Source organism: Doryrhamphus excisus, linkage group LG10 (assembly GCF_037039965.1).
Source record: "Doryrhamphus excisus strain RoL-2023G ecotype Guam linkage group LG10, RoL_Dexc_Guam_v1.1, whole genome shotgun sequence".
Classification (NCBI taxonomy): domain Eukaryota; kingdom Metazoa; phylum Chordata; class Actinopteri; order Syngnathiformes; family Syngnathidae; genus Doryrhamphus; species Doryrhamphus excisus.
In genome coordinates, this window is record NC_136366.1 from 4,410,000 (window position 1) to 4,425,290 (window position 15,291).

The following is a 15,291-nucleotide window of genomic DNA, read 5'->3' on the forward strand; positions in this document are numbered from 1 at the left end:
CATGTTTTGTCAGACATTCATTCTGGTGGCCAGCCAATCACAGGGCACATATAGACAAACAACCATTCACACTCATTCATACCTATGGACAATTTGGAGTCGCTATTTAACCTAGCGTTTTTGGAATGTGGGAGGAAACCGGAGTACCCGGAGAAAACACACACATGCAAACTCGACACAGAGATGGCCGAGGGTGGAATTGAACCCTGGTCTCCTAGCTGTGAGGTCTGCGTGCTAACCACTCGACCGCTGTGGCGCCGTGGCTCAGTCTTGTTTGTGACAATTAAAAAAAGACACCAAAAGAAGCATCAGAAGGATTCGTACTTTTTGGTTTTCATGTTTTCTACACACGTTTTGTCAGACATTCATTCTGGTGGCCAGCCAATCACAGGGCACATATAGACAAACAACCATTCACACTCATTTATACCTATGGACAATTTGGAGTCGCTAATTAAACTAGCATGTTTTTGGAATGTGGGAGGAAACCGGAGTACCCGGAGAAAACCCACGCATGCACGGGGAGAACATGCAAACTCCACACAGAGATGGCCGAGGGTGGAATCGAACCCTGGTCTCCTAGCTGTGAGGTCAGACAGCGTCCATAAAAATGGTTGTGATTATGTAAAGTACTTCTTCATGTTTGTGTTTCATTGGTTCTATTTGTGTTCTATTGTCTCGGTCGACCGGTTCTATTTGTGTTCCCGTGTTTACGGTTCTGCTCGCGCGAGTCCACGTTAGGCCGGGTGTTCCCTCCTCTGTGTTTTCCGGCCGAGCGGTTCCGACTCGCCGTCCTCCCGCCGCGTCCGCTCGGCTGAACTCCGCCTGAACCTTCCCTTGAACCCTGCATGAACTCGGCTAAACTGACCCATTAATCTACTTTGGATTAAAGCTGTACGGTGGCCCGCGAGGAACGTGTCGGCCCGGTTCTGCTCGGCGGAAACCGTCGTGACGTGCACATCCACTGACACAGAAGATGAGATTACGTGTGCAGATGAATGTATAAAAAATGTATAAAATCTTCTCGAATGCTTTCTAAAGTTAGCCTATTGGAATAATATATTAATAATAAATAATATATAATAATATATTTGTTATGAAATGACTTTTCTTTCCTGTTTGTTTACATTTCTGTTGGCATCACACTCCATTAACGTCAAGTCATGGCTCATGATGATGGACACCACAATGAAGCTAAAACCTTCTCTTCAGGATGTCCATGATTTCAATAATTGCCAAAAAATATACAAATAAATACTAAAATAAAATTAAAAAAAATAAGAATACATTGAAGGTATTTGCTCACATTTTGGCTAGCTAACAATAAAGTTAAAATCAAGCACATAGTTTATGAAGATGTTTTTTTAATAACAACTTTGTGCTTGATTTTAACTTTATTGTTAGCTAGCCAAATATGAGAAAATACCTTCAATGTATTCTTTTTTTTTTAAGAATACTTTTTTTATTGTTAGCTAGCCAAATATGAGCAAATATCTTCAATGTATTTTTAATTTTTTTAAGAATACATATTTTTTTATTGTTAGCTAGCCAAATATGAGCAAACACCTTCAATGTATTCTTATTTTTTCAAATAATACATATATTTTTTTTAACATTCACTCATTCATTTTCTACCGCTTTTCCTCACGAGGGTCGTGGGGGTGCTGGAGCCTATCCCAGCTGTCTTTGGGCGAGAGGCGGGGTACACCCTGGACTGGTGGCCAGCCAATCACAGGGCACATATAGACAAACAACCATTCACACTCACATTCATACCTATGGACAATTTGGAGTCGCTAATTAACTTAGCATGTGGGAGGAAACCGGAGTACCCGGAGAAAACCCACACATGCAAACTCCACACAGAGATGGCCGAGGGTGGAATTGAACCCTGGTCTCCTAGCTGTGAGGTCTGCGTGCTAACCACTCGTCCGCCGTGCCGCCATTCCAAAATCATGCTCGGTTAATTGGCGACTCCAAATTGTCCATAGGTATGAATGTGAGTGTGAATGGTTGTTTGTCTATATGTGCCCTGTGATTGGCTGGCCACCAGTCCAGGGTGTACCCCGCCTCATGCAGGACAGCTGGGATAGGCTCCAGCACCCTGCGCGACCCTCGTGAGGAAAAGCGGTCGAAAATGAATGAATGAATGTATTTATACGGTGAGTACAGCCTGTATAATAAAGTAGTGGTTAGTATTTTTACATGACTTCCTCCACCAATAGCTGTGCCTTTCAGAATAAAAGACTAATTCCTTTATAATTGCTACAAAAAGTGTTCATTCGGAGACCTACCCCTGTGCCCCCCCAACACACACACAGTTCCATCAATGTAGGTCAGTGTGTGAGCACCCCCAGAGATGTGTGTGTGTTTGAAGGAAGGGTGGGGGAGTGGGGGGGTAAACATCCCACAATGATGAATCAAGCAAATGTTTTGATGTGTAACGGACGCTTCTCTGCCTGGGGCATCAACCTGACGCCCCCCCCCCCCTTAACCCCTGCTCTTCACTGGGGTGATGAAGCCTCCATGTACTGTGTGTGCGTGTGGGAAAAAGGTTGGATGGAGGGTGTGTGTGGGGGGGGGGTGTTGTATGTTGTATGTGTGTGGCATGCTGTGGGCGGAGCCTGGTGAAGTACAGTTCTATTATTAGCCGTAAACTCTGGCTGACCCCAAAGCCAGCAACTGATTTAGTCTCAGGGCTCCGTCTGTAAAACAACGCAATCATCATATCATCATCTAAGGAGCCTTCTGCTCTCCTGGGAGGGGGGGGGGGGGCTTATGTACCTAACACGCTTTGACAGGAAGTCCTTCTTTACCACCCGCTTGCATAAAAGGTAGACTTCATTTGGCGTCACATGACCGCCACACCATCATCAAATGATACCACGTCTGAATGCGCACGTCATTCTTACCTGGAGTCCAGAGGTTCTCCGCCGACATCCTGCGAGTTCATCCTCGAGGACCGGCGTTGGGCGCGGCCTTCAAAAAGCAAGATATGACAGAGGTCAGACGTGGACCGGCTGCAGAGGTGAAGGACGCGGCGGCGGAGACGGCGAGGCGGCGCACGCTTGACGAGATGCTTCATGTGGACAGACAAGTCCTGTCACATCTCCTCATCTTGGAGTTCAAACTTTTCCAAGAATTATTTGACCCCCCGTCTCCTCCGAGTGACCTTCATGGAGGACGTGGGAGACGTGGGAGACATGGGGACGACCGAGAAGGTAACCAAGATCCTAAACACTGGGAGGACGTGTTGCTTCTAATCAGCATCACAATCCAAACAGGAAGCTAGAAAAAAAAAGAAAAAAGTAACAATAAAGTTCATATGTATGTTTTGTAGTAATGTTACCGTGACAACCAAGACACAATGGCAACGCAGTATAAGATGCATCTAAAAACACTCACAGTGTCACTCTGTCTTGCTTGTGACATTTTAAAAAAAACAACACGCCAGCACATAAACCTTCATGACTCAACGCCATCAAGGACTCGAACGCTACACTGCAAGCCTGATGGCACGTCCTGCGAGGTGCACCGAGATGTTTGGGAAACAGCAGCTGGTGGAAAAAGTGACGTCACCGAACCTTCCGACTGGACATGACGACCCGGTCGCTGGCGTTCCTAATTTAAGGACAACAAAGGCACTCAGAGACATTTATAATGATATATTCATTCATTAGTATATTTGTATTAGTGAAAACATTGATAATTGTATAGAATATAGTTGAAAAATGTCAAGAATGTACATTTGACACTGTTGAATCTGAAGGAGAATAAAGTTGTAAATAAAGTAAATGAAATAAATGAAAGTAAAGTTGTAAATTTATGAGAATAAAGTCATAATATTTCAAGAATAAAGTCATAATATTACAAGAATAAATATGTAATAGTATGAGAATAAAGTTGTAGTATTCAAGAATAATGTTGTAAATTTATGAGAATAAATTTGTAATATTACAAGAATAATGTAATAGCTTTATGAGAATAAGGTCATAATATTGTAAGAATAAAGTTTTAATATTACAAGAATAAATTTGTAATATTACAAGAATAATGTCATAAATTTATGAGAATAAAGTCATAATATTACAAGAATAAATATGTAATATTATGAGAATAAATTTGTAATATTACAAGAATAATGTCATAAATGTATGAGAATAAAGTCATAATATTATGAGAATAAAGTTGTAATATTAAAAGAATAAATTTGTAATATTACAAGAATAATGTCATAAATTTACAAGAATAGAGTTGTAATAATACAAGAATAAAGTTGTAAATCTATGAGAATAAAGTTGTAATATTACAAGAAAACATTTTTCATATTGTGAGAATAATATTACAAATTGATGAATATAAAGTCATAATATTACAAGAATAATGTTGTTAATTTATGAGAATAAAATCAAAATATTACGAGAATAAAGTCAAAATATTACGAGAATAAATTTGTAATATTATGAGAATAAATTTGTAGTATCACAAGAATAATGTAAATTTATGAGAATAAAGTCAAAATATTACAAGAATAAATTTGTAATATGAGAATAAATTTGTAGTATTACAAGAATAATGTTCTAAATTCATGAGAATAAAGTCAAAATATTATGAAAATAAATTTGTAATATTATGAGAATAAATTTGTAATATTATGAGAATAAATTTCTAGTATTACAAGAATAATCTTGTAAATTTATGAGAATAAAGTCAGAATATTACAAGAATCAATTTGTAATATTTCCTTGTTTGTACACAGGGGAAAAAAGACAAGAATCATGTCAAGTCATGTCTTGTTTACTAAGACTATTCCATGATAGCGACAAGGCTGTAAAGCTTATATAAACATCTTTTCACAGCCAAATTTTTGTTTACTGGAGAGGGGCGGGGCTATGACGGCGAAGAAATCTAAAATAAGTCAGGCTATCAAGACCCGTTTTATTATTTGATTTAGCCTTTATTAAATTGTATCTCGTCTCTTATCGACTTTGAAGCCATCAGCAGATTCTCCCTGGACAGACATCTCTAATTTAGAGATTATATTTTTTTTAATTTAGAGATTTTTTTTGTTGGCATATTTCCCAACTCCAAAGTCGTATCAAACTAGGATGACTTTTGCTGTTTTTTTTAAAATTCAACTTTGAGCTGTAACACTCACAGAGCACAACAAAATAACCATGTTGGTTGTCAACAATAACTTTCATCCTCACAATGAATACAAGTTGACACATCGCTGTGGATACACAGTACATTGTTGTGTGACGTTTAAATAACACACAATTCCAACTGGGTTGTGTCGTACTCTTTGAGTATGTGTGTGTGTGTGTGTGTGTGTGTGTCATACTGAATGGCGTCCAAATGAAGCTTTTGTTGGAGGCTCAGATCCAGTTAAACAGAAACACCATCTGCCACACAAAAAAAAACACAGCGGAGATTTAATACAGCAGGAAGACCTGTGTGTGTGTGTGTGTGTGTGTGTGTGTGTGTGTGTAATCTGGATTTGAGCGCTGTTGTCATACACAATGTGCAGTGAGTGCAAACAAACAGTGATCACCGCTAGATGTGTGCAAAAGCTGATGGATGATGAAAAATCAACACATTAAGCTTTAAGATAAGGAGAGGACAGCTAACATTTATACGGAAAACAAAAACTTTCTCAGAAAACATTTTTGGCTAACAAAATAATGATTTAAAAAAACTTTGAAATTAAATAATACAATAAAGTACTTTTAAATAATTTTTAAAAAATTTAATATTTACATTCTAATGTTGTATTTGACTTACAAAAATATTATATTTTTGTGTGGATTCTACTGTGTATACACTTGCCACCAACATTAACACAGCCACGAGCTGCAGTACTAGCTGCTGCAGACAGGAGGCGACAAACCGCCGTCAAAATTGAGTCGACGTCTGTGCGTATGTGTGTGTGTGTGTGTGTGTGAGAGAGAGAGAGAGAGAGAGAGAGAGAGCGAGACCCTCCCTCCCCCCCTCAGAAGACACGCATGAGCGCACACTTTACCGTGCACGCGCCGCCGTGTTTGCCCACATGATTATTGCTGTTGAGAAAACAAAGCCCCCCAAATACAAGCACGCGCTTGACTCACGAGAGCCTCGGTTTGGGACGTGATTTCGGAAGTTGGGGCCGCGGAGGTGCACGTGAAGGAGGCGAAGAAGAAGAAGGAGGAAAGAGGATTTGTAGATAAAATCAGTAAGTTGTCGAAGCTCCGCCCACCTCGTCATGTTAGAACCTCCTTAATTACTAATTTCTCTCTCTCTCTCTCTCTCGCTCTCTTTCTCTCTCGCTCTCTTTGGCGCGCCTTTCTCTCTTGGCGCTGTCACTCTTTAGTTTCCCGCCAGGACGGCAGAGGTGGACTGACGTCGTTGTTGTTGTTGTTGATGTTGATGTTAGTAGTTATTAATAAGGTAAGATCCGAGTGACTTCCGGCCATGGAGGACGTGAAAGCCGTGCACAGGTCGTCCTGCTTCAGCATCAAGAGCCTCCTGCTGCCCTCCTCCACCTCCTCTTCGTCCTCTTCAGCCGCCGGTCTCCCAGGGACTCTGCCTCCTTCTCCGGGCTCCGACTCCGGGAGGTCGGCGGAGCTGCCGGAAGTGGACTCCACAGCGGCGGCGGCGGGGAGCTCGGACCCGGAGAAGACGCTCAAGGAGGACGAGGAGGGCGGAGTCGGGGAGTGCGACAAGGCGGTCCCGGAGCACACCTCCACCACCGGAGGCGGCGGCGCCACGGGCAAAAACGGCAAACTGGATAAGCCTCCGTTCTCGTACAACGCCTTGATCATGATGGCCATCCGGCAGAGCCCCGAGAAGCGTCTGACGCTCAACGGCATCTACGAGTTCATCATGAAGAACTTTCCGTTCTATCGAGAGCACAAGCAAGGCTGGCAGAACTCCATCAGACACAACCTGAGCCTCAACAAGTGCTTCGTTAAGGTTCCGAGACACTACGACGACCCGGGTAAGGGCAACTACTGGATGCTGGACCCCAGCAGCGACGACGTTTTCATCGGCGGGACCACCGGGAAGCTCCGCCGGCGCTCCGCCACCTCCCGGGGAAAGCTGGCCATGAAGCGGGGCCTGCGCTTCGCTCCGCTGGGGTTGGGCATCAACGAGCGCCCGAACAACCCTCTTTACTGGCAGATCTCCCCGTTCTTGTCCCTGCACCACCACCACCATCACCACCCGCACTATAACGGCTCCTCGCCCGGCTTCCTCAACCAGGCAGCCGGCTACGGGTCTCTCCTGCCCGGCGTGGAGCAGCTAGGGAACGGGGACCTGGGTCGCTCCATTCTGGGGGGTTCCGGCGCGCTTGGTTTGACGAACTCGTACGGCATGAGCACGTCGCCCGTGGGGCTGCTATCCGGACAGACTGCGGGCTATTTTGTCTCAGGGAGCCAACACGGGGGGGCGCCAGGACCACCGGGAACCGGAGCCCCGCCGCCGCCTCCTCCTCCTCCACCACCTCCGCCGCACCTGCAGCAGAGCGCGTCGGGCTTCGGCGGGCTGGCGAGCAGCAGCCCCCCGCAGTCGCTGCTTTCGGACTCGCTGAGGACCAGCTCGGTGCCGGCCTTCTCCTCCGGCGTGTCGGTGGGCTTCCCCGGGGTGCTCAGCCACCAGAAGAGGGTAACACCGAACGCCTTCTTAAACTGACCCCCGTGTTGGACGCACAGAGACCACCTTTAATATCAAGCACTGCTGGCAAAAAAGAAATATATTCAAATATATATATATATATATAAATATATATATACGATTTGGAACATTTTATTGTCATGTTGTTGAAAAAGGGACAAAGTTGTGTTGCCAAAGGTAACAAACTATTTATATATCTGTACAAAATGTACACTTTTTTTCTTATTTATGCTTTCTATTTATTCTATTTAAAATGTGGGCTGGAGCAAGCGGGTCCAATCAGACAAATTCAAGCTTATTTATGCATTTTAGCAAGACAATCAACTTCTCTTTGCGGCAGGAAAAGTCATAATATAATAATAATAATAATAACAATAATCATAATCATAATTAAGAAGCCTTAAATGAGCCAGTAAGACAATCAGGGTTTGAAATTCTCTCAGGTTGGACCCAACAGGCCTTCCAAAATGTCCAGTTCCAACTTTATTGAAAATGTGAATTTTCAAAATAATACACAAATTGCAAACAGAAGATTTGTGTTTTTTTTAGCACATGTCAAATTATGCAACTTTAATGTTTTTTTTTTACGTTAGTCTTGAATAGGCAGATCTACATGTGTGTGTGTGTGTGTGTGTGTGTGTGAGCATGAAACATAAGTGTGCACGTTCACAGAGCAGCTGAACTTTCAATTTAGTCATTCTAAAGAATTCAGCAAAATAAAACATTTACTTTATTGACCCGTTCTGCTCCCATAAAACACCATTGAATATTTTTCACACACACACACACACACACACACACACACACACACACACACGTTATGAGGCAGGTTGCATTGTCACGGAAACAACATTTTTTGGAGGTTAAAGGTCAAAATGTTGGTTTTGTTGTTTAGTTTTGAAAGGGCGTCGGCAGGAAGTTTCTGATTTGTTTTATTTTTCAGCGCCTTTATTATTTTAGCTGATTTTCGCGGCCAGATTTATCGTTTCAGCGTTAGCGTCGTGTTTGAGCCGAATGGTTTCGGAAAAAGTGGTTAAAAAGGTTGTGGAGTGAAGATTAAAAGAAAAGGTAAAAGAAGAAAAGAAAAGAAAAGACAAAGCAGGGAATTGATGCTGAGCCGCCATGTTGGGCCTCGGATTGGGACTTTTATTCTGCAAAATGTCCTGAAAGCAACTTCCTGAGCGGATTTTTATTTTGTAAAATCATACATTGACTTCTTTTTTCCTTCATCAGGAATAACATTTGTGGAAATAAAAGCCGAACGGCTGGGAAGCATTTTTATGTTGAATGCCGGAGGCCCCACCACTACAAAATCTAGAGAGAACGTTAACAAAATAAAAGCACAAAGCTATCATTACAACATTTTTGTTGTTTTCAATTTTCCCACATGACTTTTGTTTTTGTATTTTTTTGTTTTTTCAGGTTTTTTTTCTTTGCACTTTTGTGGTTAGCGTTCACTTGTATGAAAAAGTCTGTGATGTTTTTCTTCATGTTTTGTTTTGGTTTCCGGAGAAACTAAATTTGATTAAAAAGGAAGAAATAATAAGAAAAAAAAGTCTGATTGGTGTTAATGCTACAAAAAAAAAAAACATATTTATACTTTTTAAACTCATGGTTCCTGCTTTTATATTGGTAGCATGATTATAAATCATCCTTGCACTTATTATAATTATTACTTTTATTCTTACAGATTTCATTACATTTCTATTTTTCATATTTTAATGAGGATAAATATTAGCACCAATGTTTGCAATTGAAAAGAAGGGAAATTACTGCGAGCACGAGTATAGAGGATTGATTTATTAATTTTTCTGAATAAAAATGAAAATATTGGGGGAAAAATGTTCCAAAAGGAAGTCAAGAAGATTAAAAAGGGGAAAATACGGGCGTTTCCCCAGGAAAGAGGACTACGATAAGCACATGAATGAGCGTTAAAAGAAGTGAAATTGAATATGACTTAGAATATAAGTCAAATATAAATCCTCTATTATATTAATATTATAATGTTTTCACCAGTTGGAGTCATTAATGTGGTGCTGTACATTGTTTGGTGCCAACTGCAAATAAAAAGTACAATAAGACTAAATTATATATGTGACTGTGTCACATCCGCTGGAAAACATGAAATATTCATCATATTTATTATTAATATTAGGATTATGTGCCCATATGTCATACACACTGACACCTACAGCACATGCATTCGCCCGTCGCTATCAAGTGTGTGCTCACTAAATAAGTTGAAATGTCAGTTATTTACATTAACATGTAAATATTATCTTATGATGCTATTTCATATCATTGCTGTTCATAATAATTTCATTACAGAAATCACTATAGCACCTCATCTCACCTATAAAACCACATTTTTGTTTTTTTTTCCCATGTCAACCTTCTCACAATCACACACACACACACACACACACACACACACACACTGGGAATGAGAAATACTTGGTTGCCATGGAAAAAAAATAATTATTTTTTAATATCATTTTGCTATTCATATTGCTGTCTGCACTTTAAAAAAATATTTTAAATAATGGCTCATGTATGGTTTGTTAATTATTACAATTTTTGCCAAATTTGCTTGCACGCTATTTTTGAAAAAGGGTCCCCTTTTCTCCAAATATTCACACAAATGTTATCCAAAAAACCTATTCCTGTTCCTTTTTTGCAATTTTTATATAAGGGATCATTGAGATATTGATAAAGCCACAACATTTTTCACGATTATTTGGAAAATATGCAAATGCTACAAAGCAGGGGCGTCCTAAGTGCGGCCTGCAGCTGTTTTTTTCCTGTAATGGGGGCACGCTGTGAAATTAAACCCCAGAAAAACACCAGCAAAATGGCTAAAAATGGAGCAAAAAGGCAAAATGCTGAGATACTATGGGCAGTTTTTGCCAGCTGCGTACCAAAAAGTTGTGGTAAAAATAGCTAAAACACAATGTGAGCACACCTTAAACACGTTTTCTGCTTTCACAGAAAGCGATTTCAGAACATTACACACACTTTCCTACATGATAGGCACCTCCCTCCAAGCTCAAACAGCCATCATTATCATTGGGAAATAACTTGGACTCATCTGGTTGCTTGGTGATTGGAAGTACGTCTGCACACAAAATTGATATTTTTCCAATATCACCTCTTCAAAGCAGCATTTTATCGCTCAGACGCATTCTCAAAAATATGAGTCAAGGAGAAAAGGTAAAAAAAACAAGAGCAAAAATTAAAAAAAAGAGAGGTCATATTATAAGAATAAAGGTGAAGTCATAAAAGAAGGAGAAAAACCGCATAAAGTTGAAATATATATAAAACAATCTTAATATTAAAATAAAAGGGCAATTTTAGGGCAAGTAGATTGGCTAAATATGATAATGTTATGATAATAAAGTTGAATAAAAATGTAATTTACAGGAATAAAGGGACAAGAAGAAAGTTCCCACTGGTCTTTGTGAGCCATGGGGTGCATTCACAGACATCGGGTATTACAGCCTTTTTTTATGTGCCTGTGACCCACTGAAAACACACTTGGGGGGATCATGACCCACATTTTTTTTGCTGTAACATTATGACTTTATTCCCATAATATTCTTACTTCATTCCCATAACATTATGACTTTATTCCCATAATATTGTCACTTTATTCCCATAATATTCTGACTTTATTCCCATTATATTTTAACTTTATAGCCTTTAGGACTTTATTCACATAATATTAGGACTCTATTCCCATTGTATTATAACTATCCCCATTATAACTTTATTTATTCTCATAATATTCTGACTTTATTCCCATTATATTTTAACTTTATACCCTTTAGGACTTTATTGCCATAATATTCTGACTTTATTCCCATTATGACTTTATTCCCATAATATTATTACTTTATTCCCATAACATTATGACTTTATTCCCATAATATTGTCACTTTATTCCCATAATATTGTCACTTTATTCCCATAATTTTCTGACTTTATTCCCATTATATTTTAACTTTATACCCTTTAGGACTTTATTCACATAATATTAGGACTTTATTCTCATTGTATAATAACCATCCCCATTATAACTTTATTTATTCTCATAATATTCTGACTTTATTCCCATTATATTTTAACTTTATACCCTTTAGGACTTTATTCACATAATATTAGGACTTTATTCCCATTGTATCATAACTATCCCCATTATAACTTTATTTATTCTCATAATATTCTGACCTTATTCCCATTATATTTTAACTTTATACCCTTTAGGACTTTATTGCCATAATATTCTGACTTTATTCCCATTATGACTTTATTCCCATAATATTATGACTTTATTTCCATTGTATTATAACTACCCCATTATAACTTTATTTTTTCCCATAATATTATGACTTTATTCCCATTATATTTTAACTTTATACCCGTTAGGACTTTATTCCCATAATATTTTGACTTTATTCCCATTGTATTATAACTATCCCCATTATAACTTTATTTATTCCCATAATATTCTGACTTTATTCCCATTATATTTTAACTTTATACCCTTTAGGACTTTATTCCCATTGTTTTACAACTATAACCATTCTGACTTTATTCCCACAATATTCTCACTTTATTTCCATTGTATTTTAACTTTATACCCATTATGACTTCATTCCCATGATATGATTACTTTTCCTCATTATATAAAAACTTTATTCCTATTATAACTTTTTTTTACATAATATTATGACTTTTCCCTCATTGTATAACTTTATTCCTATTATGACTTTATTCCCATAAAATGATGCCTTCATTCCCATCATGACTTTATTCCCATAATATTAATACTTCACTCCCATAATACTATGAATTTATTCGCATAATATTATGACTTTATTCCCATTGTATTCTAACTTTATTACAAATGTATCCGTATAATATTTAAGTTTATTCCCATTATGACTTAATTCCCATTATATAATGCCTTTAATCCCATTCCAACTCTATTCCTATAATATTTTTGATTTTATTACTATAATATTAGAACTTAATTCTCAAGTAATAGACTTTATTCCAGTTCGACTTTATCCTATGATCTTTTGACTTTATTTATGTAATATTTTTACTTTATTCACATAATATTCCAACTTTATTCCTATAATATATTAGACTTTATTGGCTTTTCCCTCTTGTTAGAATAAGACAAAAAGAGGAAAAAGCTGCAAATTGTTGTTGTTGTTTTTGAGTCGAGTTTTGAGCCAAATGTTAAAAACATTTGGAAGCAAAAAATCAGCAAAAAATGTACTAACCAAAATACTACTAACTAAATGTACTGCAAACATCTCGATCAGTTTTTCTTCTACAATGTAGACGAATACAAATAAAAAACATACTTACCTTACATTTTATAGCACCTCCTTGGGCTGTCACAACATCTGGCCAGATGTCATTCATAAAGAAACGGTCTCATGGGCAGGAGGGCTGGGATGATAATAAATACATGAATGAATCACGCGATGAGTTAATCATGATTAACTCATGTTTTCCTCGTTTCTTACCTCCAAACAGACAGGAAGAGAGTTAACTCTGTGCATTGCTTTCAGCACCTGAAGTTTGTTCCATTGAACAACAGCATGAACGGAGTGAGCCCCTTTTGTCAGTCATGTAGTCGCTCTTGTTTTGGTGGGTGGAGGCTGGGCTGCTAGCATACACACACAGAGTGCAGAAGAGTGTAACCAGTAGAAATCCTTAACTTCCTCCCCGCTCATTCACTTCTTGTGGTGTGGACACAATCCAAAAAAGAAGACCCCACTTTGAGGGACAGAGATTTAAAATCATAGAAAAATAATATTTACACATACACATTCGTACGGTACTGACGTAAGATACTTACATGTATCTTGTACATGTTGGTGGTTACTTCAAGTAGATGAGGTGATACAAGCTAATATGAGGAAGCTAGTTCACATATACGGAAGACTAGTTCAGGTAGGCGACGTGATATAGGCTAATTAGAGTAAGCTTGTTTACATATACTACGGTAGGCTAGTTTAGGTAGGCGACGTGGTATAGGCTAATTAGAGGAAGGTAGTTCACATATACGGAAGGCTAGTTCTGGTAGAAGACATGGTACAGGCTAATTAGAGGAAGCTAGTTCACATATACGGAAGGCTAGTTCAGGTAGGCGACGTGATATAGGCTAATTAGAGTAAGCTTGTTTACATATACTACGGTAGGCTAGTTTAGGTAGGCGACGTGATATAGGCTAATTAGAGGAAGGTAGTTCACATATACGGAAGGCTAGTTCTGGTAGAAGACATGGTACAGGCTAATTAGAGGAAGCTAGTTCACATATACGGAAGGCTAGTTCAGGTAGGCGAGGTGATACAGGCTAATTAGAGGAAGCTAGTTCACATATACGGAAGGCTAGTTCAGGTAGAAGACGTGATACAGGCTAATTAGAGGAAGCTAGTTCAGGTAGGCGAGGTGATACAGGCTAATTAGAGGAAGCTAGTTCACATATACGTTAGGCTAGTTCAGGTAGAATACGTGATACAGGCTAATTAGAGGAAGCTAGTTCACATATACGGAAGGCTAGTTCAGGTAGAAGACGTGATACAGGCTAATTAGAGGAAGCTAGTTCAGGTAGAAGACATGATACAGGCTAATTAGAGGAAGGTAGTTCACATATACGGAAGGCTAGTTTTGGTAGAAGACGTGGTACAGGCTAATTAGAGGAAGCTAGTTCACATATACGGAAGGCTAGTTCAGGTAGGCGAGGTGATACAGGCTAATTAGAGGAAGCTAGTTCAGGTAGACGAGGTGATACAGGCTAATTAGAGGAAGTTAGTTCACATATACGTTAGGCTAGTTCAGGTAGAATACGTGATACAGGCTAATTAGAGGAAGCTAGTTCACATATACGGGAGGCTAGTTCAGGTAGAAGACGTGATACAGGCTAATTAGAGGAAGCTAGTTCAGGTAGAAGACATGATACAGGCTAATTAGAGGAAGCTAGTTCACATATACGGAAGGCTAGTTCAGGTAGGCGAGGTGATACAGGCTAATTAGAGGAAGCTAGTTCAGGTAGGCGAGGTGATACAGGCTAATTAGAGGAAGCTAGTTCACATATACGTTAGGCTAGTTCAGGTAGAATACGTGATACAGGCTAATTAGAGGAAGCTAGTTCACATATACGGAAGGCTAGTTCAGGTAGAAGACGTGATACAGGCTAATTAGAGGAAGCTAGTTCAGGTAGAAGACATGATACAGGCTAATTAGAGGAAGCTAGTTCACATATACGGAAAGCTAGTTCAGGTAGAATACGTGATACAGGCTAATTAGAGGAAGCTAGTTCACATATACGGTAGGCTAGTTCAGGTAGACGAGGTAATACAGGCTAATTAGAGAATGCTAGTTCACATATACGGAAAGCTATTTCAGGTAGAAGACATGATACAGGCTAATTAGAGGAAGCTAGTTCACATACTATACGGAAGGCTAGTTCAGGTAGAAGATGTGATACAGGCTAATTAGTGGAAGCTAGTTCACATATACGGAAGACTAGTTCAGGTAGGCGATCTGATATAGGCTAATTAGAGGAAGCGAGTTCACATATACGGAAAGCTAGTTCAGATAGAATACGCGATACAGGCTAAT

The 15,291-nt window shown here is 39.1% G+C and overlaps 2 protein-coding genes across 5 annotated transcripts in view; one reads left to right on the forward strand and one right to left on the reverse strand.

Annotated features, from left to right (window-relative positions):
* The window catches only part of acyp2 (acylphosphatase 2, muscle type), a 43,281-nt gene extending 30,166 nt beyond the window's left edge, over window positions 1–13,115 (reverse strand). For 3 of the 4 annotated variants that reach the window (XM_078793870.1, XM_078793872.1, XM_078793873.1), the window contains exons 1-4: window positions 13,030–13,115; window positions 5,345–5,405; window positions 3,464–3,621; window positions 2,913–3,288 (exon numbers count right to left, since the gene is read on the reverse strand). In XM_078793870.1, coding sequence (XP_078649996.1) covers window positions 2,913–2,940 — 28 coding nt within the window. In that variant the 5' untranslated portion in view covers window positions 2,941–3,288; window positions 3,464–3,621; window positions 5,345–5,405; window positions 13,030–13,115. Of the gene's footprint in view, window positions 1–2,912; window positions 3,289–3,463; window positions 3,622–5,344; window positions 5,906–13,029 lie in introns of those variants that run through there. The other variant, XM_078793871.1, reaches the window with a different exon arrangement.
* Window positions 6,050–10,076, forward strand: foxg1b (forkhead box G1b). Its single transcript, XM_058065149.2, has 2 exons — window positions 6,050–6,211; window positions 6,350–10,076. The coding sequence occupies exon 2, from the start codon at window positions 6,451–6,453 to the stop codon at window positions 7,666–7,668; it is 1,218 nt and encodes a 405-aa protein (XP_057921132.2). The 5' UTR covers window positions 6,050–6,211; window positions 6,350–6,450; the 3' UTR covers window positions 7,669–10,076.
* Window positions 13,116–15,291: the final 2,176 nt, after the last annotated feature.

Excerpts from the sequence above, each read along its gene's own strand:
- foxg1b (XM_058065149.2), top strand. The coding sequence starts at position 6,451 with ATGGAGGACGTGAAAGCCGTGCACAGGTCGTCCTGCTTCAGCATCAAG.